This window comes from Polypterus senegalus, chromosome 1, assembly GCF_016835505.1.
Source record: "Polypterus senegalus isolate Bchr_013 chromosome 1, ASM1683550v1, whole genome shotgun sequence".
Classification (NCBI taxonomy): domain Eukaryota; kingdom Metazoa; phylum Chordata; class Cladistia; order Polypteriformes; family Polypteridae; genus Polypterus; species Polypterus senegalus.
The window spans coordinates 191,016,917-191,038,805 of record NC_053154.1 but is presented as its reverse complement, the minus strand read 5'-3'; the positions used below and the strand labels follow the sequence as shown (position 1 = coordinate 191,038,805).

Below are 21,889 nucleotides of genomic sequence, written 5' to 3'. Positions count from 1 at the left end.
GCCTGGTTAGAGAATGAGATTGCCGAAGATAAAAGGTACGTGCCTATGTAACATATGAATGAAAGAAAGACAGAGGTTAAAATGAATGACAACGTAACAGCACGTTCCGGAAATTATTATTGTTACGCTAGAAGCCGGAGAGTGCTGTGCTCACAGTTGTACCGTGGCTTGCTCACAGGTCAGTGAAGTGATCCCTATTTATGCTTTAAAAAGCCTGGATACCTATGTGTCCCCCTTTTATAACCAATGCTCTGTGTATATTGCCTTACTCTTTGGATTGCCACAAAGCAACCTGCGAGATTGGAGAAAGGTTGAGAAGAGATCGTGAGAGGAAACGATAGCGTCGTGAAAACGAGACGGACTGTGAATGGACAGAAGCAGAAATGCTCCTACACCACCACATAATTACGATTCGGACAGTGATTCTGAGTAGGCCGTTCCTATTGAATCAATATACAAGGGTTTTCTTTTGTAATTTTGTTTCCCTTATAAAAAACCATAATGCTGTGCGACGAACAGCCCAGTTCACAACTGGCAGCCGCGTTTAAACAGGGAGCCCTTCACAGACAACTTTAACATGCACAACGTAGTTGGGCACACATGGCTAGTGTAGTATATTTAGAATAACAACAAATAGGTGAGTAGTTTATTCTTTGCTAAGTAACACATTTCACACTAAGTATATTCTCAAAATGTTTAATAAATTAAAGAGGTACAGAATGCAGAGAGAAAAATATAGAATAGAATTTGATCAGGTCTTCTGATGTTTGCCCTGTGTAACTTCCTTTCTGTTTATCAGCTAATAAGGTGTTTTCGGTGACCACAGAAAAGTCAAGTGATTTTTATGAAAACAACAAATCCAGACCCATGAATCAGAAAAACTTTGGAAACTTCAGAACCCCTGAAAAAGTATGTTTCTTTGAAAATGCTATCTTGAACTACCAGTAAGTGTGAGAGAAAATAATATAGAGGAGGCTTTTTTCTTGGAGAGTGGACATTGACACTTCACATTTTTTATACTTCATCCCTTCCATGGAACCATGCCATTAAATATATGAATGAACCTAATAACAAAATTTCACCATGGTTCTGGGGCAGTTTCGGAAATGCACGTATTCACGTGGTATACAAACACAAAAGGGCCATGAGCAATACAAAGCAAATATACAGGCTTTCATTTTGGAGAAGAAAGACACCGCACACCCTTGGAATTCTGTAGATAATGCCAAAACCAAACCTTTTTAGCACAGAACAGGTTTTAAAACAACTGAGGAAATCCTACAAGGAATGTGGACATTTAACCCTTTTTAGTAAAATGAAGCCAAAAACTAATGCTGCCTAAATAGAATTCAAGAAATCAAAATCAACAAATTGAATTAGATGACATGGTGATGTAGAAGGTTGAGCTGGCACCACATAAGTCCTGGGTTCTTTTTCCCACCAAGTCATTGTATGTATTCAGTGTACATGATCATTTGTGTGTTAGAGGCAGCTTTGAAAGTTTCAAGTGCCTTTCAACCTTGAACTGCAAAATAATGGGTTTAGAAAATGAATGGAATCTTCCGAGTTTGTACAATTATAGAACTTAAATTGTATTCTTCATTAGGTGAATTATCTTATTTATTGCTATAATCCCATGTAAACCTCTGAAGGTATCCCATTGTAAAGCTAAAAAGGATGATATCTTCAGAATCAATGTTATGACAGAGTGTCTTACACTTACGTTTCAGTAAAGAGTCATGGGGGGTTAGGTGCCCTCTTCCTTGTCATTTCCTGCCTCATCTTAAACTATACCCAGCATGAGAAATGTCTGAAATCTTTAGCAAGTTACTTTCAGTGCACTCCATTTCACCTGCAATAATATATTTATTCCTCACCCATCTATCCATCCATTATCCAACCCACTATATCCTAATTACAGTGTCACGGGGGTCTGCTGGAGCCAATTCCAACCAACACAGGGCGCAAGGCAGGAAACAAACCCCAGGCAGGGCATCACCCCACCACACTTTATTCCTCACTGTCTTCTTAAATACAATAATGGCTAAGTAGTGTAACTGGCTCTCAGTGGCACTGCAGAAGCTGAAAAATTACTAGTAATTTGAATCGATGATATAGTATAAGGAAAATTGTTTATTAAATTAAGATATATTGTCAAGCGTCTTTAATAGGAAGATACTATACAAATATAGTTTGTTTTTCACTATTTCCCCATTCCGCAAAAGCAGCACAAATATATGGTAATGCTCAAAATTGATAGCTACATTTAAAGCACAGAGAAGAAAAAAATGAATTGGTAATTGTAATTACGCACTCACCTTTGGGGAAGCATGAGTTAAAGCGGGTAACACATTTTTTCAAATTACTAACCTGATAAAAACTGTTTCAATAACCAAGAAAGTTATTGCGTTTGATATCGGTGAACTTATAAAAAATAATAATAAGCCGTCTATGCAAGCATTTCACATTTTTCCCGTGCAATATATGTGATGGTGTGCACTCGGATCCAGGAGGACTATCTAGGCAGCAGGAACCAGATGTACAAAAATGAATATAAGGTTTTTAACCAAAATGGCACGGTTTTCCACGTAGCAGCTGTGTTTGTAATCGTTCGATTAGGAAAATACAACGTGTATACTGTACTTGATTGCAAAACGAAATTCAGAGAGACAGGAGAGATTCATCCCGGTTTAGTTTTGCTGCAGTTCTCGATCTGTCCACCGGGTGCTGCTAAAGTTAAAATCACTGCAATAACAAACTAAGAAGAGCGCAAGGCAGGGGCGAAGTATTGTAAAGATGGATCACAACTTAAAGCAACTCGAGTTCAAAAGACGCACATCAAACTTTATGGGAAATTCTCCTCCATCATACGGTTAACTCTGGTCACACTGGAAGCTGTTGTGGAAAGGGGAATGGTGGCAAAACTGGATGCCATCATGAAAAATGAGCTCCATCCCTGAACAATCAGGAAGGCTTACTCCATCATTGGGCTAACCCTGGACACATTGGAATCTGTTACGGAAAAGAAAATGGTGGCAATAGGGGATGCTATCATGAAAAACGATCTCCTTCCCTCCAGGAGGCGCTCTCTTGGAGCATATTTAGCCACAGACTAATTTCACCACAGTATGCTAAGAGGCAACTACCGGGATCTCTTCCGCTCACTGCTAGCAGGCAATTCAATACTGCTTCCTGACGTCCCAGACTTAAGGATTACTCTTTTTCTGTGAAATATTCACTTCTTTGTTATTTGCATTTGTTCCATCCATCCATCCATTATCCAACCCGCTATATCCTAACTACAGGGTCACGGGGGTCTGCTGGAGCCAATCGCAGCCAGCACAGGGCGCAAGGCAGGAAACAAACCCGGGCTGGGCGTCAGCCCACCGTAGGCTTTTTTTCTGGTCAATTATATTATTTGTCCCGTGCATCTGTATTTTTGTAATGTTTCTGCATGCATCGAAATTTCCCCCGGGGATTAATAAAGTTTATGTAATCTAACATAATCTGCTCTAATCTAATCACGGCGCGGTCGGTTAAATACACTGAAAATGTAGGATCTTCATAAATTTACAACGCATGCCATATAAACTATGATGCTTGTAACCTCAGTATCACATATACTTTCACGTGTAATATTTTCAAATTGTAGCCTATATACCTGTGTTACATACAAAAACAAAAATAAACGCAGTCAACAACATCACAACTGCGTTTGCGATTTAGACTTCAAAAGTATGATATTAATAGGGCATGCTCATTGCAGCAATATTGGCTGAATGTATAACCTTTCTTTGCAATAACAGTCACGAGAGGTATTACATTATATTAATATTTTAAACATTACTATTTCACTATAAAGTTCACAATATCATAAAGGCCCACAATGCAGCACGTGTGAGCTACAGAATCAGATTTATTTGTAACTGGTAACATGTTCTGACTGGGGTCGTCAAAGCAAACCGTCAGGACAAATCCTAAACAATTTCCTAAATCAATTACACTAATACACCTATGTCCATTTTTCGACCACGGTTATTGCAAATACGGGCAAGGGAATAATTATGAATGGACAAGACCATAAGTAACTGTTTGGTGCTAAAAGGTGAACATTACGATAATGTTTTTTATATGTAACGTATATAGTTTTTACAAGAAAGCTAAGTAACCGAGGGAATATCCATCAATTATCGATTAGTATCAGGTTCAAGGCAGGGAATTTATGTCAGGATGGGGCGAAAAAATCATGTGGGGCTAAATTTAGAGTTTTTAGAGATAATTTAGACAAATAACATAAAACGCCCACTTTTGAGATGTGGACGTAAAATCTACATTCTGAATAATAATGGTTATTTAACGTTACTAAATGATTATTTACTGATTTGTGTGGTTCCTCATTGAACCATTGTTTGACAAAGAACCATTTCATTCTGGAAAGGGTTCTTTGCATATGAAGTTTGTTCATTGTACTTTGAAAAACTTCCTAATATGTACAGGAAAAAATCTTTAATGTAAGTAGGCTAAAGGGCACTAAATATTACGAAAACATACAGACTGTTACAGGACGTATGCAGCATGAGTTTCGTAAAATCATGACTATTGGTATCTAACAAATATGTTACCATCTATTCATGGTTATTAACACTTGGAAGAATGTTACGTGTCTAAATAAATAAATGGTTCGTTCTGAAACTTTCAAACGAAGGAGTCTTTTTGGAACCAAAAATTGTTCCCCAATGACATCGCTCTGAAGAGCCACGCTAAGAATGTACGTGGACGGGCGCCTGTACAGTATAGTGTGAAGCAGTAGCGCGCACCATAAAGCGCTTTTTCGCTAACAACTCAGAACTGTGACCACATGAAGGTGTGGTTGTCTATGATGTAGTGTCGGACAGCCTTGGGTTAATTCCAGGCGTGCACTCCAATCAGCACATAAAGTGGGCTTAACAACGGCCGCTCTACAAATTCTACCTAGACTGGCTTTGTTAAAAATTATACACCATGTCATAGTGGTTATACAGCTTTTAAGATTTCTTAGGAAAGGTTGTATGTGACTCTCATTGAACTGTAATATATATATATATATATATATATATATATATATATATATATATATATATATATATATTAAATAATAATTAAAACTTATATGATTCATATCGGTCTTTATCATCTAATGAAAGAAGGTGAAGAGGTGATGTCGTTCACTCTTAAAAATAAAGGTGCTATGGCAAGAACCATTTTTGGTTTCCAAAACAATAATTCTCATAAAAGTTTTACAGATGCCCTTTATTTATTTAGATCCGGTTCCATTAATAGCCATGAATACGTAGATTTGTAAAATGCTAATGGGAACTTTATTTTAAAAGGGCTCTCCCTGCATTCAATAACACATAATTCAGGTGTTCTTGATCTGTTATTATCATGATTGGTAACCTACTATAAAGATTTCTGTTTTGTCCACATATCAGGAATCTATCCAAAGTCCAAAGAACCCATTTGATATGTAAAGAACGCTTCACAAAATGTAATGGTGCTTTGTCATTCAATGGTTCTATGGAACCACACAACCCAGTAATGTGCCATGAAATAACCATTATTTTAAAGAGTGTGTGAAAATAGCCAGTATTACACTTTGAAATAAATTACAATGTAAGAAAAAGCTGAAAAGCTATAATGACTACAAATTAAACCAATAACTAAATTTCTCGATATCATATATTTAGGTCGAACTTCCCTGTTGTAACCTATAGGGTGTTTAATGTAGCTTTCATAAAATTAACTCGTATTATTTTGAGGTGACACATTAATATTTCGGTAATTACTGGTGTGCAACACCGGTAAATCACCTGCTGTTTTGTAATGTTTTGTACCTTTACTCATCTCCCCATGATTAGATTACAGACATATTTATTAGAATGATAGTAACACAGATTATACAGTTTTACACTTATTTGCTTTTTATCATGAGGGATTGTTGTATTTCGAAACGCATACTTTGTTTAGGTAGCTAATTATTCAAGAAATACCGTTTGTTTGTTTTTTTTTTTGTTGTAGAGCATCGTGTGTGTGCAGTATAATGTTAACCGTTAAAAGGCGTTAATTACTTTTGACCCCTTCACGATTGAAACTATTATTTTAACACGTGATTTCGTATTGTAAATGGGTGGATTACAGAAGAAACATTTCCGTATCTGACAGCTGGTTCACAGTGACCGTTCTGGTCACTGTTTGATTTCCTTCCACAGTCCTGAGATGTGATGACTTGATAGAACTGTCTATTCAAAATTGGCCCCGCGTGACCTGAGCTTGACAGGCATCTTATCCTCCAAATTAGTTATGGATGACTGAAAAGCAGTGGCCGAACTTCATACTACGCATGCACTTGGAGGTAATGGACACTTACTGTCATCGATGTAAGTCGACCGCTTTCCCGAGCACGGATTCATATACACCGATCTCTACACTGGATATAGATCCGTATTAAAGTTGAACATAAATACGAACAATCGTTACTTGTTCTATTCTTTTTTAACTTGTGCTTAGTAGGCATGTACGTATTTATTGTCCGCAGCCATGACCCTTAAATCGCTTACAGTTGTTGGAGGGTGATGTATAACTCCAGTGGGTAAATCAATTCAACTTCTCAAAGATGGGGTTGATAAATATGTAAACTGTGTAACTGCTTTATGTATTTCGTAGTTTGTCTTGTCGCCGTTTTTTTATTTCTTAAGATAACATTATATTCTGGCCAAAGTGATGGTTATGAATACTTTTTCTTAACACATTGTGCTAAGTTAGTTTAGTATTTTTCGCCCATCGTTTTCTGTAACGTACCTTAACCCAGAAATCGGAAAAAAGTGCGCTGTCTTTCTTAGTGGGGGTTAGACTATTTACAGAAACTGAAATGATTCTGAACTCCTTTTTATTTTATTTAGGTATACTTTTCATTGAATGGGACGCAACGTGATGACGTAATTTATACCTCAACCTTAACCTTTCAACTCTTCAACATGGCCGCTGTCTTGTTTATTTTCTGGGGGAAAAAAACAGATCATTTCGATGAAAATATGCAGGCAGCGGAAAGCTGTAGGTTGCTTCCCTATCTGAAGCATCTTCCGCCGTGTGGCTGTGGTGCATGGTTTCCAAGGTGTTTACAACAAGTTGCAGGAGAAGAGCACTGTGTTTGCGTCGAGTCGAACAGCTGTGAGTAAGTCTGGTAAAATACTTTTGGTACCAGACGAATCCACGCATCGCGAGATAGGAGATGAGCATCCTACCTTGGACTGCGCTTTAAAATGTCAACTTATTGGAAGAAGAAAAAAAGCAAAAAAAAAAAAGGTTGCAGTCTTTTTGAGCCTAGATCAAAAATGATTCATTATATCACTTCTGTATAATACCCAATTACATTTGTGTGTGTTGCAGTGTTTAAATTGTAGCTCATTAATAAAATGCGGTACCAACGAAAACTGGACATACTGTTCCGTGCATGCACTTAATTTTAACAAAATATAAAAAACTGTAATTGATGTATTTGGGGAGATGCAAAAAATATATAAAGATGTTGGTCTTTAATGCATTTCATGCTCCGTATATAATTTATAGTAATTTATTATTTATGAGTGGTAGCTTAGTTAAAACCTTAGGACACTTTTTTTGTTTTTCGCTCTGAGCTCGTGTCCCTTCACTTACATGTAGAAGTTTATTTTAAAATATATGTTCGATATTAACTGGACGACATCCGTCCTACAGTGACCCCTATACATGGATTAGTGGGTTTGGAAAAGGGATGGATTAATGTCTATTTTATCCTTTAGTATTATAATGGTTCTTCACGCATTACCCTACACAATTGGTCCCAAGACATTAGTTAGTCCCATATTTATTTTTTTTATCTTTGTTTATGTATTTATTTTTGCAATATATAAAAATCAGCATTAATACAAAGTAAATCTTACATCCCTCTTCGGGGTTTATCGCCAATGAACGAAGTCCTGCTCTAGGGTGGAGCAGCACTGAGGTGTTCCATATGCCAGTCAGTTTGTTTTTTTTTTTTCTTTTTCACTTACTGGCACTTCAGGTTTCACGTAGGTATCAACAGAGGGTCATATTACCCTTCTTTGTGTCTTTTTTTTTCCATTTGATCAGGGAGTACACTTTTTAAACAACTAGACATCTCATCGTCTTTTATTAATTTAATGATATGGTGCGTCTTCCGCCTGTGGCACCAGTTCACTCTGATTCCAAGTGTAAGCTCTTGTTTAGGACACAGTGTTTAATTGCTTTGCCAGTATGACGCCAAAGCGTTTAAGATGATAAACTGCAAAGTAGCAGCTAAAGCGTGCACTGTTTGCACGTCCTGCACCTGTTAGCCTATATTTAACGCCCTTAGGTATATATTTATTTATATAGTCATTTATTTATTTCGAAAGAATTTAACTGGAACGGGCGGCGCCTTCATGGCATAACGTCAAAAGTTTCTCTAGCTCTCTCAGTTCGCTTTTTTCGCACAGGTCAATGTACGGTGTTTATTGTCTGTGCAGGTGCGCGGCAGGCTTATCCTGTACCTCACTCTTGCTGGTATAAACACATACTTCTGTTACTTATGTGGAGGATGACTTTTATTTGAGCTTTTTTGTTGGGCTGTTTGATCACGTCACAAGGTTGACAGCTTCACACCAAATCAGATTGCTCCACTGAAGAGAAACGTAAGGCGTCACTGAGAGTTGATTTAGATTAGGACTCACCTCCCTCAGACTGCTCAGTGCTATTTAAAGGTCTGGGAGGCTTTAATGAATACACGTCCCTCTGCACGATGGTAAGTTTAAGTTTAGTCTGCTCTCAACCTTTGTGACCTTACAGCGTGTGTTAGATGACTTATAGATGTTCTGTTTTTATTAAGGTAAAGGGACACCTGGCACTTTACAGAAGCGGTTATTGAAATGCGATTGCCTATTTTTTGTTACATTTTTTGATTTGTTTCTTTCACAAGAACGGGTGAAATATTGGGATAATTATATACAATTCAAAGCTAGTGAATTCAACAAAAAGGACATTGTGCCAGGGGCACACTACAGTGTAAATCAAATGTTGGATGAACGATTTTTTAACCGTTCGGTAAACCTGCACCCTGCCGTGCTTTTTGTTTCGTTTCTAGTGGACTGACCACTAGATTTGTTTGCAGTACCTTGGAGTTCAGGCAGCGTTCGTGAAATGCATGTTTTATTCATTGAATGTTGTAGTGGTGGGATATTATCCTGGGTGATCATTTCAGGTTACTTCTTGAACTGATAATGGACGTTTCAAATTCTGTTGTGACGGTTGTAGTAAATATAAGGGGGCAATGCAGTTCCCTGCCAGTGACCAGTGAATGCCTGAGCTACTATAGAAATGTCGCCTTTCCTTTCTGTTATATACCGCTGTCCCTTGTCAGAATTTCGACGTGTTCGTTAGTGTTAAAAAGACAACAAATGAATGATGCTTTTCAACAGATGAATGTTGTATATAGCTGACTATGATATGTCTTGATTTCCAAGCGTGATTCTGTTAGTGCACTAGCAAGTTTAACTCGCACACGCCGAACACTTGTGTGTCTACAAGAAAACCGCTGCCTTTCGTACCAGTTATCACTGCTTAAACGGGGAATCATCCAGTATTGCACCACATTTGACATCTATAATGGGAGCGGAATACTGTTTTACTTTTCAGATAAAAAAAACCGCTTTGCTGTTCACTGCTTGTGGAATGAAGTAACTGTATAGTCGCATTTCTTTCATTTGCTTTTGAGTATCGTTTACTGGTAGGCGTCGGTCGTTCTTGTGTTAGAACTGTTCTCTGCTTGAAACTAGTACACAGGAGCGAGATTTTATTTCAGTTGAGTCTAGGGTTTTTACCCGCTCTTTCTTTACCCATTGTTAAACTGTTGTATTTTGAGTAGTGTAAGTGGAGTTGCCGATTGCTTCATTCGCTTATAGGTATAGTGTTGCATCGGTTAAAATGTGAACGTGAAAATCTCTTATGCTGAAAGAGCACAATATACAGTACTTTAACACCCTTTCTGGGAACAATATTCAATTTTGCTGCATCTTGTTTAACACCCGCGTTATTTTTTCTTGCTAACACATATCTTCGTGCTTTGATTTTGTAGAACACCATTATTCCTTGCCAGGACCAGTACTTCGCAGGAGGCCTGGGCTATGGTTATGGCGGCCCCTATTCGATTACAACGTCAGCGGCCAGTGTTGACGTTTCCACGGAGACTCTGGTATCTTTTTGGGCCGCTGGTCTCCGGGACAACTCCGCCTGCCAGCACGAACCACAGCAACAGGGTGAGTCTCCTCAGTGTAAGACTTTTTGTCTTTCCTTTTTTTTGAATGAGAGGGCTACTCGCGCTTTCGTGTCAGTTTCCAACGCCTGTTTCGAAACGCTTGGCCCAGTGTGCCTAGTCAATGGATCACACGTTGCTTATTAACAGTGATAGCAACAATTCTGGCCAAAACAAAACCTTTCAGTGGATTTTATTTGAATTAAACGTGTGTTTGTATCCCTCTGTTTCAGACTATTACCAGGTGGACGCGGGTCACCCGGAATGCTTTGGATGGACTGACCATTTATCCCCGCAGTTACAGAGAAACAAGCTGGTGAGCAATGGTCGCATCTTTAAAATAGCGCAGCGCACTATGCATCTGGCATCTGTTACAATAGATCGATCAAAGCCCCGGCATCGTCAATAGTTGACTTTGTTATTCCGATTGCTGATGAGTGCCATGCTGTGTGAGGCTGCTGGACAAATGCACATTTGATATACGAGATGACTGTTACATCACTACCCTTCTAACCTATGATTCCTCCTTTTAACTTTCAGCTGCAGGACACACTACTTCAGAGAGAAGAAGAATTGGCAAGGCTGCATGATGAAAACAACAAGCTAAAAGAATACCTGAACTCTACCTTAGTAAAGTGTTTGGAGGAAAAGGCCAAGGTACTATACTTATTTTTTCCAGGTTGCATATTGGAACAGTTTTGACACAAAGTCCTTGTGCTTAATGTGAGGACAAATCAGAAAGACAGTTGTACGGAGTTTTACTTGAGAACAAGCAATGTTAATACAAAATGATGCCATTAGATTGGGTGAATCTGACACAAATATGACATTTAACATGACGTCCACATATATCTTTTAATTGTAGATAAACTCTTTTGTTTTTGTGAACTTTTTATTTATATAATTTAAGAACAATTCTGCATCAATACGGTGTTTATGGTGATATTTTCTCTAATATTTAATGGGCATCATTCAACATTATCTTGTCAGATGTAAGATGTATTTAATTGTGCCATTTCGTGATTTAGTGTACTCCGCTAGATTTTGCTATAAGTATGTCTTGTCTGTGAGATGAAGATTACTTGCAGTCTTGTTGCCCTTGAATACTCTTCATGTCTTAATATTACTTATAATTTTATCAAATTAAATTGACAATCCATAATTGGTACACCACTTTGTTATTGAAAATGCCATTCTGTTATGTCAAAATAACATGCCTGAGGCTGCATCTGTGTGCAGCATTTAAAAATAACCTGTTAAACAATGGAGAAAAACATACAGTATAAACCTCAAATTTCATTTAGTGCAATATTTTTTTTTTAATGACTTTACTATTTTGTGCTTCCTAGAAGCTGTTGCATGGTGTTAACACAGATGATGTGAAAGTGAGGAATAGAAAACGGAGACTACGAGATGAAGCACTTCATAACTTTACTGCCAGTCAGCTTCTTCCAGGAAGCTACCAGAAGAAGACCAGGAGAAATCTTTCCTTGGAGTTTTGCACTGCCGAAGAAGTGGCAAACACTCCACCAGTGGATTCTTGGGTGCTTCAGACATTGGGTCTAAAAGACCTGAATACCATTGATGAATCAGCTAACTACAGTGCCATTTCCAGCAATCTCCTTCCTCCATTAAAGGAAAAGAATGTATTTCCCACTGCTAGACCAATGGACTATAATGACAGTAACAGTGTCTCACCAGCAATGGGCTTTCGTCCTGACCCTGTAGCTAATGAGAATTTCACTGCCGTGACGTTACCATTGAATTCCAGTTGCTGTCACCAACCTGCTTCTTCACAGGGCCTTCCTTCTCCTTTGACTGGTTCAACCGCGTCTTCACCTTTTAAGTCCCCATACAGTCCTGAAGTGACAAGAAGCAAACCGGACGTTGCCTTTACGATGTCTCTCAATCCGCACCGTAATGTTAAAACGCACAGCTTTGATCAAGGACAAGCTTTTGTGCGCAGAGATGAGAATGGAGGATGGAAGTTCACATGGGTCCCAAAACAGTCTGATTAAGTACACTGCCACTTGAGGACTCTGTTTTACACTGTTTACAAAGTAGTATGTAGAAACTGAAGGATTAGCCTTCTGGTTGCCTGAATTACAGTACTGTAATCCCTGCCACAGTACTATCCTTCAGCATGGTAATACATACTGCTCTTTAATGCCACTCCTCAACGTTATTTAATTTTTACTGAGTCTTCCAACATGTGAATATGGAAGGATGCACAAGAAGGAAAATGATGGACAGTCTGGTTTAAACCCTGTGTGACTGATGGACTTTAAATTAGATGAGCAGTTATTTCTGACTGTTCTTGATGAAGTGTTTGCTGAGCAAGGCTATGTGCTTCCTATTTAATTATTACTATGCCAACCTTGTGAAACAAGTGGTCCGGACCAAGGAGCACAATCAATGAAGGAAAGCCACAAGTGTGGTTCTTGAACAGTGCACAGAAGAGGTTTTATACTGTTAGACATTGAGGAAGTTTATAGTATTAGTACATTGTGTTTTTACATTCCCAGTTTAAATAACTGACTATGCCAGGCACGTCGCACCTGCCATCTTGGACTGTTATTTTGCTGGTAGTGCACTCTGTATAAGGCTAATAAATGCACTTGAATTTTTTCAGTTGTGTAAAAAGTATACTTATCATGTTTATAGCTGCAAATTGTTTTTTTCTTTTCCTGAACTTTAAAAATGTACTGATAATTTGAAGAACATAAATGTCATACCGAACTGGTTTGAAGTTTCAGTCTAAGTGTTCAAATAGAATAGTAGCTGCATTATCACCTTGGTTACATGTATTTCGGCTAAACCAATGACATCCATGCTGTATGTAATGCAGGAGATGGGCCTTCGCATTCTGACTGAAACGCTTACTACTGTTATGCTTGAAGATGTCAAAAAGGTGTTGTAATCAGTGGGCAAGTAAAGCTCCATACACATTTCTAGCTGTACTTCAAACAAATAATATCTCTAGAATTTGTGAAAAAAATAAGTTGACACTGATATTAATACATGGTGTAAAAAGAAATTAACTCGCAGAAAGCTGAATTAACTGAAAATATAGTTGAAATGACCTTAATGAAGGGTTTATTAGCATTTAGGAGCAGCCAAACAACATGCTGCTGTGCAATGATAAAACACTTATCTGCATCAGTCCTAAAGAATTGAGAGGAAAAGGTAACAGTGAGCCATGAAAATAATAATTAGCTTCTGGTACTGAGATTTGCAGGTGTAAAGAGAAAGTGTTTACTGCCTTATAGATAAGGAACATCTGCCTACTTGTCTGTACATTAAATGAAGAGCAGTTTGCAAAGTGCATTCCAGCTGCTATAAAATGTTCCTTATTTCATATGCTGCTGTTGAAATAATATTTCAACATTGTTTTTGTCTTTTGACTCTAAACCTTTTTTGTGTGATCACCGTAACATGCAATATAATTTAATTTTTTCCATAACCTTATTTCACCCTTTGTAAAATATTCTAATTTTATGTAAAAAGAGATTAATTTTTTTTTTGTATTTCATGAGCCTTAAAGAGTATAGATTGTTTAAAATGTTTTATTTGTATTATTATTAATGTACAATAATTAAAACTGCCTAACAGAAGTCGAATTGTTCCTTGTCTTGTAATTATACAGACTAAAGTTAACAGGTGTGGTCATTTGCCTGATATCAATTAATTGCGGGATTATTCATTCTCATTATGACTAATTGGGTGGAATCTGCTTGTCATATCTTTTATTGGACATTAAAGATCTGTAGTAATTACTCTCCATTTATTTAGCACTGCCTCTGCAGCAAGTGGCTAAATCCTTCCAAACATATGTTTATTACTGACACAGAAGAGGGGGCGTTTCATTAGCAGTTCCCCTCTTAAAACATTTCCTGTGTGCTGCATTTCATTTTAATTCAACCAATAAACCTGTAAAGAACTTTTCATGTTCAGGCACTATAGCTAAATGGCATGAATCAATGGAGTAGCATTTATTTTAGAAGTCTGGAACTTGAACAAATTGATAGTTAAATATTACCTACCAATAAAGAAAAATCCATATATTGTTTGAGATTGGTGGGCGTTTACCTGAATACTTTAGTTAAGAATGTCCAGAAAAATAACCACATTGGTAGATACACTGTCAGCCTCATAAAGCTGCCATTCATTCATCACTACCTAAAGCTGCCATTCACAGATCACTAATAATATACACTTTGGGAACAGATTTTGAAGTGACTTGTCTGGATCACATATTGTGAAGGAAACAACTTGCTTTGTAAATTACATAGTCCAACTGCTTCGATATAGGTAGAATTTATTGGTCAGTTGGAAATGTGTTTGCAGAAGGCATGTACAAACATAAAACATTGTTCCATGTTTACAAGAAATAAGCCAAGTGAAAAGACTTTTTTTTTCTTAATCAGTAAACCCACCCAGGATTCTTACAGATAAGAAAATTCAATTTCAACAGCACACTATAAAAACTTATCTGGGCCCCTATAGCCACAAAAATTCAAAATGCCTTGGTAATTGAAGAGTTTAATCTGTTGCTCTTGAGCCCACTTCGTTATCCTTCCTGCCTAGGTTGACCTCAGCTATACCCCATCAGAGGTTTACTGTTACCAGAGCACTTCCATAACTTAACAAATTTAATTTTGAATGTTGCTACAAAAGTGGCAAAAAATATTTTGAAGTAAATGTTTGTAGCCCCTTAATTAATATATGTTTGATTGTATATCGTGCCATTGGACTGTTCTGTTTTTTAAAAAGCAAAGATAAAAAAAACCAAGACAAAAGTTGTTACATTTATGAATCATTCAAGGAAAGTGAAAAGGTTTCAGTTCTTGAAACCATACTTTTCTGTCAAAGATGTTTTGCAAGCAATGGTGAATTGAATACATTATTAGTTTGATTACCAACAAATACTTTATATTGTAAAGCAGTGTATAACCACCGAGTACTGATTTCCCTCAGCCTTACACATTATTTGCAGTTCTGAGGTCTGTCGGCTGGCAGTATGGGGTACTTGTGAGTATACTGTGTGTGTCATTTCGAGCAGCAGATGGACTGAGTACTTTATTCTGTACCCAGTACTATTTTCTGGTAAGGCATTGCGTAGCACAGTAGTCAATGTTGCTGCCTTATATTCCAAGCAATCCTTGTTTTACTCCCAGCTCATTAACTATCTTCATAAGTTTGAGTGCTTTCTCTATTTTTTGGGCATTTTCCAGTACTCTAGGTTTCTGTCATAAACACATTAGGGGTGGTAATTCCAGGTGTGTCCTGTGATGGATTTTTGATGGATCAACCCCTGTGCCAAAAATTACTAAATTAAAATCCTTTGATGAACAAAGTACATTCAGAAAATGGAGTTCACAAGAGAGCGAGTCCCACCAGGCAATGCTCAGAGTGACAACAGGCACTAAGCATACGAAAAATGATCCATCCATTTTCAGCTCCCGGCAATATATGAAAGTGATTAAAAAGTGTTAACTGATGCTTTGTAGTTTTCTGAATTTGCCGAATCAACGTGTGAAAGAAACCCCGCACGCGCCCATGTGCTACCTACCGCAAGGTCAATGATGAAACGGAACGAGGGTTGGCGGGCCCTGTCCAGCTACCCTTCCTCCTGCAGGTATAATATATATAGTACGATCTTCAGCTAACAGAAATGCATGAATAAAAACAAGGAGTTTCAGACCTCGGCGCATGTGCGGACTTTCGGCAGGCTCAGTGAGAGAGGACTTTGCTTGGACTGTTGAACATGGGCTTAACACGCGCTCGTAAATGGTGTTGATCCGGAGTTTGGACAGGAATGGTGTAGAACGTGTTGTAGAGAGTGTGCGCTTATATTTGTGCTGCCATCTTCTCAGAAGGCGCCGCTGCTCTTGGGCAGACGACTGGAATTTGATAATACGGCTGCTACCTGACGTTTTGCTCCGAGGCTCTGGCATTCGCGATAACCTTTTTGCACAAGCACACGCGCCCACGCGTGCTGCTGAATAAGCCCCGGGAGCGCACGCCCGGCAGCTATAGGGGTTAATCCTGACTTTTGATTTTGAAGTTTCAGGTAATCTTACCAGGAAATATTCAGAAAAAAAATCCTCCTTCATCACTGGTTAAAAAAAAACAAAAAACACTGAACGACCGGCCGCCATAGGGGTGTACCCAGCTTATCTAAGCGCAAGATCTGCAGCGGTACCGCCGCAGTAAAGTTTTCCTAACATGTCACACGTGCCCTTGTGTACAGTAGGCCTTGTGGGCAGCTTGTACTTCTCGATCGCTATCTGTCCATCCTGTAAATCCTGTACTTTAAGCGCAGCGGTCTGAAGACAATAAGCACGACAGTAAACTATAAGTTACAATCCCGCGCCAGTTGTTAATGTAAATAATAGATCTTTCCAAACATCTGAAACTCGCTTAACCCAAGGCGCAGGACTGGGCACAAAGTAGGAGAAAACTCTTGAAGTGCACTCTTAAAAATAATAGTTCTTAAATTGCATCATTCTTTGCTGGGTTGTGTGGTTTCTCGTAGAGCCATTGCTTGACAAAGCAAATTTAATTCTGGGAAGGGTTCATCACATATGAAATTGGTTGTTTGTGCTTTGAAAAACTTTGCAATATGTAGGAAAAACAAAACAAAACTGAAATCTCTAATGTGTGGTTGGCTGCCTGTCAGGACATTAAAGGCTAGCCTATGCACTTGTATAGGGTGGTCCAGATCTAATTATGCATTTGTCATTACGCTATAACTTATTAAGTTTATTACATAGAAAATTCCCGAAAAATCCCGGACCATCTAGAAGTGTGCGAACTGACGACATGAAGAATCGTCTTTGAGCCGAACTGAAATCGTCCCCGCATAAATCAAAGTCATCCAGACGATCGCGATCTGCATTAGGTCTGGTCCACCCTGTACCTATGCAGCGAGAGTCATGTTAAGATCATGGATGATTTGGAAGAATTTGTATAGTTACTCCATGCTAAAATTGTAATTTTGCTTGCTTTGCACATCTTGTGACGCTGCTCATTATGAAGGACTGCTATAGAGTAAAATGTCAGCAGCAATCCCACCTGCGCTTCAGTGCAATGACTTAGATGCTGCATTATGAAAACTGGCGCCGTCCTTTGGATGAAAACCTAAATAACTCTCTGAGGTCGTAAAAGATACCCGGACATCTTTCGAAAGGTGCAGGGTGCATGCCGATATGTCCTAGCTAAATTGCCCACCTTGTCCTTTCTGGCTCCTATCGCCCCCGGTCTGTAACTGGTTGTCTGTTTCACCCAGGGCCGGTTTTAGATCGCTTAGGCTGGTACATAAACATACTGCGTGGTTCCCCTTGGCATTTCAAGCTAAGCTATCGAAGTGGTGGGTTTGGGGAGTGATCTTTTAGGTGCTTATCGAGTGCGGGGAGGGCACAGCTTCGGCGGCACAAACATTAGTAGTCTACATTATTTATTTATTTATTTATTTATTTATTTATTTATAAAGCACTTTAAAAACAACATCATGGCTGACCAAAGTGATGTACAATAAAAAAAAAGAAAACCCAACATATCAGACACACGAAACCAAAGGGCAAATGAAACAGAAACTCATAAACATATAAGAACTGAAATTATTCTTAATAAAAAGTATACAGGTAGCCAACATATCTGGGTTAAAAGCCAGAGAGTAAAAAATATGTTTTTAAATAGGTTTTAAAGCAGCTAGGGAATGAGCCTGCCTAACGTGCAACGGCAAATCATTCCAGAGTTTTGGGGCTACAACTGAAAAAGCTCCATCACCTCGGAGTTTGCATCATGTCATAGGAACACGTAAAAGCATCTGGTCTGCTGACTTGAGAGAGCGACACAGTACGTAAGAGTGCAGCAGTTCTGACAAATAAAGTGGGGTGCAACCATTAAAAGATTTAAAAACAAATACAAGGATCTTAAAATAGATTCGAAAAAGAATTGGAAGTCAGTGAAGGGAAGCCAAACTAGGGGTAACATGCTGATGCTTTATTGTGCCAGTTAAAAATCGAGCAGCAGCGTTTTGCACCAGCTGTTGGCGAGCAGTGGAGGCCTGTCTAATTCCAAAAAGAAGCGCACTGCAGTAATCTAGACGAGATGTTATAAAAACATGTATCACTGTTTCAAGGTTGTGCTTAGACAAAACAGGCTTGATTTTTGACAGCCGCCTCAACTTGAAAAAGCAAGATTTTACCACTGCCTTCACATGGCTATCAGGTTTTAAAGTGGAATCAATTTTCACACCTCAATTTATGGTTGGACAGACGGTGTAACTTTCTAGGGGTGCATAACCCCTAGCAGCACTCCATACACTCCAAAAATGGTTATTTACTTGCAGTATATGGTTCTTGAATGGGTCGTGTGGTTCCTCGTAGAACTATTTTCAAAGAACCGTGTCACTCTTGAAGGGTTCTTCACATATGACGTTGGTTCTTTATCCTGTGTAAAAGCTTCCTAATATGAATAAGAAACCAGAAAACTGTAATGTAATGTAAGTCACCTATGGACATTAACAGACTAGGAAAACCTTGACTTAGCTTGTGTTACTGTATGCAGCGAGAGTCCTTTTAAAATCATGACCACTGGTGTTTTACAGATCTCACCATCTATTCGTGGTTATTTAATGTATGCAGCTTGTTACAGATCTAAATAAATAAAGATTCTTTTTTGAACCTTCGTGTGGATGGGTCTAACAGCAAATATCGCTCTGATGAACCACTCTGGCACCTTTATTTTTAAGATTGTAGATCCGTCCTTGGTTTCATCCCTTCTCCACCTAATGTGTGGTGAGCGTAGTGCCGCAAGAATGGCTGCCGTCGCAACATCCAGGTGAATGCTACACATTGATGATGTTTAAAGTGCAGCCTCTGTGTAAAGCACTTTGAGTAGAAAAGCGCTATATAAAATAATGAATATAATAATAAAATCGATTGTGCTCTCTATTAAAGTCACTATATAAAATAGTGATCGATCGAATTCAAGTGGTAGTTTGATAATCGATGTTACATTACACGTAGATAGCCTACTTGAACTCAGTGAAGAGCGATATACACCAGATACACACACACACACACACACACACAAGATCAAATTTGCTTATTTCGATTCATGGTGAATCGAACTGGTGATAGTTATCATACTTCTCCATTAGTATGGGCATACATACAACACTGTACGATCTGTTTATGACTGATGTGTTATTTTTACACCTGTCACTGACACCTTCGATGGCGGTGCAAAACTATTAGACGTGTCAGTCTGGCCAAATTAATTTTCCTCACTGTTTGGTTGCTTTCAACTGACGTTTTTGTATCCAAGTATGAGTCAGATTCTGTATCACCTTTAACGCCAGCTCTATTGTTTTGAATTTCCAGCGGTGTGCTGTTTTATAGCCTCCAGCAAAGCTTTGAAAATGGCACTTGATGGATAACCTGATGCGATAAGTGAAGAAAAAATTCTTCATTCTTTTGGAAGGAAAGCTGCACATTACACGCATACGCCCAGTATGCTGGTAACTGCATGCGGGTGAGATGCTAGTGTTAGTGCAATGTGGGGTCTAGGAGAGTATTCATTGACTGTTTATTTGAAAACGGAAAAGATTAGCATCCATTTGACAAAGTACTGGTCTCTTTGAGCCTCGTTTAAAACACTTAATTCCGATTCAAGATAAGGTTAAAAAAACATATTTACTTAAACACTTTAGCCTGTCTTGTAGATTTGGACTCAGTTATCAACAATGCATTGTTGTTCGACCTAATAAAAATGTGTTTTGTTCTGTCTGTTCATGCGCTTAATTGACCTGAAAGACATTTAATAATTGGATATAGGCTTTCATTGGATCAGACTGAAAATAACGGATGGATATGAGTTACATAAATATTTACAGCTAGAACTTTGCCCCGCGCTGTTTCAAATACCTAGATCGCTCTTCGAGTTTGCAGGGCTTCTTCGTGCGCTCTTTAAAATAGCGGTTCTTTAATGACACTATATTACCTTGTGTAGTTCCTCACAGAACCATGGCTCGACAAAGAACAATTCATTCTGTAATGGTATTTTTGCATTTGATTGTTTTAGGTTGGAAAATCTTCCTAAGATGTCGTATTTTTTTTTTTTTTATGTATGGCAGGCTGCAGGACACTGACAGATTAAGAAAACACGGGCTTAACCTTTGCTAGAGGATGTATGCGGCAAGAGTCTTTTTAAAATCAGGAGCCATTGGTATTTCACAATACCAATGTAATACTGTTACCATCTAATCATAATTCTTCACTGTATGGAGCCTTACAGATCTAAATAAATATATAAATGGATCATTCTGGAACACTCATGGATGAGTCTTTTGGGAACCAAAATTGTTTTGCTTATGGCATCACTCTAAACAGCCACTCTGGCACCCTTATTTTAAGAGTGTACACACATTCTAATGACTCTACTATTAGGTTAAAGGAAAACTGGTGTAAGTGGAAATGTGCCCTGCAGATGAAGCAACATCTTGTCCAGGGTTGGTTCCATCTTTCATGCAACCTGGTGTTTAAATAAAACATCTCTTAACATTAATGCATGAGCAGATGGACAGATGTTTGCACCTTGGAATAAAATACATCAGACTGTGCTTTGTGAATGAAAGTCCAGTAGCAAACCTGATCACCATTTCAATAAAAATGAAATAAGATCAATATACTGTAATAACACACTATACTCAACTCTGTTCCCCCTGTCTTGATGTTTTTCCTTTCTTATAGACCTGCAAGCAAAACACTTCCTGCCCAGCTTTCTGAAGCACTCTGCAGTCAATGACCAAGCTATAGTACAACTGAACAGAAATGGAGGTATAGTCAAAGGCTCAGGTAGACATGGAAAAGTAACAATCCCTCCTATCACCCTTCTCTTCTGCCACCACCAATGCTAAGAAAAGTTTGCATTAGACCAGGATTAACAGCACAACTGACACAAGCTCTCTGTTCTTTTCTTTCACCTACCTTCTTAATCGCCCTGTATCTCCTCCTCAAACCTCCTTGTCTGTTTGTGACTTTGCTATCTTCTTAAAGTTGGCTGCTATCAGCAGGCTGTTCTCATCATCACTGCTAGTCATTATGCTTTCCTTTCGAGCATTTTCCACATTCTCTCCATTTTCTGCCATTGAAGTTTGAGCTCCTCTCCAATCATTGCACAACCTGTTCCCTTGACCCCATCCCTCACATCTTGTTCAGGCTATCTGTCCCACACAGATTTATGTGTTACACACATTATTAACTTATCACCTCACTCAATTCAGGTATACTTTTCCTACCATGTTCAAACATTCTCTGATAAGCCAACTCCTCAACAAACTAACAGTCCATCCATCTCTAGCAATTACAGGCCTGTGCTGTTTCTACCAAGTTTCTTCTTTCCTTGTACAGAAAAAAATGTTTTCATGTTTTTTTTTTTTCAAATCTGATATCTTCTTGTATGAGAACAGTATAGAACAACAATTTAGCACTTTCCTTATTATTTAACTACTTTTTTTCTTCAACAATTAAAAATAATGATATACCATTTTCTGCA

The 21,889-nt window shown here is 38.3% G+C and overlaps 1 protein-coding gene across 6 annotated transcripts; it reads left to right on the top strand.

Annotated features, from left to right (window-relative positions):
* Positions 1 to 6,185: 6,185 nt before the first annotated feature.
* On the top strand, positions 6,186 to 13,861 carry gmnc (geminin coiled-coil domain containing). 6 transcript variants are annotated; one of them, XM_039765702.1, is made up of 6 exons: positions 6,186 to 6,391; positions 6,939 to 7,089; positions 10,148 to 10,328; positions 10,558 to 10,640; positions 10,865 to 10,981; positions 11,674 to 13,861. In XM_039765702.1, the coding sequence occupies exons 2-6, from the start codon at positions 7,063 to 7,065 to the stop codon at positions 12,340 to 12,342; spliced, it is 1,077 nt and encodes a 358-aa protein (XP_039621636.1). In that variant the 5' UTR covers positions 6,186 to 6,391; positions 6,939 to 7,062; the 3' UTR covers positions 12,343 to 13,861. The 6 variants fall into 6 exon arrangements, with proteins under 6 accessions (XP_039621636.1, XP_039621616.1, XP_039621608.1 ...); XM_039765711.1 differs by lacking the exon at positions 6,186 to 6,391 and adding an exon at positions 6,396 to 6,416; XM_039765682.1 differs by lacking the exon at positions 6,939 to 7,089 and having other exon boundaries at positions 11,677 to 13,861.
* Positions 13,862 to 21,889: the final 8,028 nt, after the last annotated feature.